The following is a 1,597-nucleotide window of genomic DNA, read 5'->3' as shown; positions in this document are numbered from 1 at the left end:
TTAAATATCTCTTAATTTTCATTTATTTTGCCATTGGTGTTTATATTGCTGTTGTCGTTTTTTTGCGTTCGTTTTGTTTCTGTTGTATTTTCTCGAAATATGTCTTGTTACGGATCACGGTAAGATTTTTTAATGTCTTATGATTAAATGAAGCTTGTGATTATGTATATATTGTTTCATTGTATGTATGTACAAAAATATTTCAGGAAAGCAGTCGTTGAGAAATGTACACGGTTTGAAAAGGGTAACTGCTTTGATATGGATTGTGAATTTTTGCACAATTATAAATACTGTTTCCAATTTCAAAATACTACATGTCGCAATCAGAAGTGTCCATTTTTGCATTGTACTGGCGTAGAACAGCTTCGCTATGAAACAACGGGAAAACCAACGGATAACCTCAAGAGAGAAGTCGGACGAACTTTACAAAGCACGAATATATGTGGTGATTTTAAAAAAAATGTTTGCAAACGTACTAAATGTAAAAGACGACATGTAAAATTAGACGACATAGAACCTTTAGAGTGTCCTGTATGTAGGGATGAAATGATTATCGAAAATTTTGGTGCAGGATATTGTGGGCATATTTTTTGTATGAAATGTGCATTTCGATTGTTAAACGATGAAGTAGAAAGTGGAAAAATCAAAGTTAACTGTCCAATTTGTAGGCAAGAAACCATATACAAAAAATTAATGTAATATTCAGTTGTAACTTTTAGATATAAATAAAAAGGAAAAAGGAAACCAAAGTTTAATTTCAAATATATTAGCCAATATGAATATTCTGAAAAAGACGTCTAAAAGATTGGATAATTATTCATCATACATATATCATAAGACTTTAATTTCACCATTTTTATTTTTTTTTTATTATTTTACTGTGTTTTGAGAAACATTTTGTAACTTATAAATAAACGTCTAAACTCTAGATACATTATATTTAATTCTATTGCAAAAATATATTAAGCAGTACCTTCTCTTTCAAATTTCTCATATTAGTGGTGTAATATATCCATGAATCCTTAGCATTGATCTCTTTCTTTTCGTCCTTTACTTTATTGTTGCATGTCGTATAACTTCTATTTTAATTTCAGAAGTTACAGAAGCTTTATTAATTCAGTCTTTCCTTCCTTATTCTTCTCTACATCTCTATCTTTTTTGCTTTAATATATATACTTACCATAAAGGTTATACCTGAAATAATTTCATTTCTTAATATTTATTGATATTATGACATGATGATATAAATATTACATTACAAAATGTATACTTGATTTATATTGCGGCATTGTTTTTTCATACGTTTTATAATATCGGCTAGTAGTATTTAAATGACACTATTCGAGCTTTTGTGCGCTTCTGACTATATATCTTAATGATTCCTTGATTATTTGCTTTTAAGATGATAACTATAGAAAAAAATGTAATTTTTTAGAAATATATACATAATATTATACATTATAAGTATTAAGATACGATTTCATGCTGACGCTCGACGCTCATTTTTCTCTTATACAGATCACATGATCAAAATTCGACGAATACCAAGCGTCAATTTTGATTGATATGATCTGTTTTGACGTTAAAAATGAGCGTC

General features: G+C 28.2%; 1 protein-coding gene and 1 long non-coding RNA gene across 2 annotated transcripts; one reads left to right on the top strand and one right to left on the bottom strand.

Moving 5' to 3' along the window:
• The first annotated feature begins 8 nt into the window (after positions 1-8).
• On the top strand, positions 9-744 carry LOC105460802. Its single transcript, XM_011707291.1, has 2 exons — positions 9-119; positions 207-744. The coding sequence occupies exons 1-2, from the start codon at positions 100-102 to the stop codon at positions 697-699; spliced, it is 513 nt and encodes a 170-aa protein (XP_011705593.1). The 5' UTR covers positions 9-99; the 3' UTR covers positions 700-744.
• A 101-nt stretch (positions 745-845) lies between these two features.
• LOC105460801 lies at positions 846-1,497 on the bottom strand. The gene is made up of 3 exons (XR_975877.1): positions 1,271-1,497; positions 1,181-1,194; positions 846-1,079 (listed from the first exon to the last, which is right to left on the bottom strand). It is a non-coding gene; the product is annotated as an uncharacterized LOC105460801 (long non-coding RNA).
• Between the last annotated feature and the right edge of the window lie 100 nt (positions 1,498-1,597).

The sequence above is a fragment of the Wasmannia auropunctata genome, unplaced genomic scaffold (assembly GCF_000956235.1).
Source record: "Wasmannia auropunctata unplaced genomic scaffold, wasmannia.A_1.0 LD315428.1, whole genome shotgun sequence".
NCBI classification, from domain to species: Eukaryota; Metazoa; Arthropoda; class Insecta; order Hymenoptera; family Formicidae; genus Wasmannia; species Wasmannia auropunctata.
Note: the sequence above shows the minus strand (reverse complement) of the source record. Positions and strands in the feature narration are given on the sequence as shown.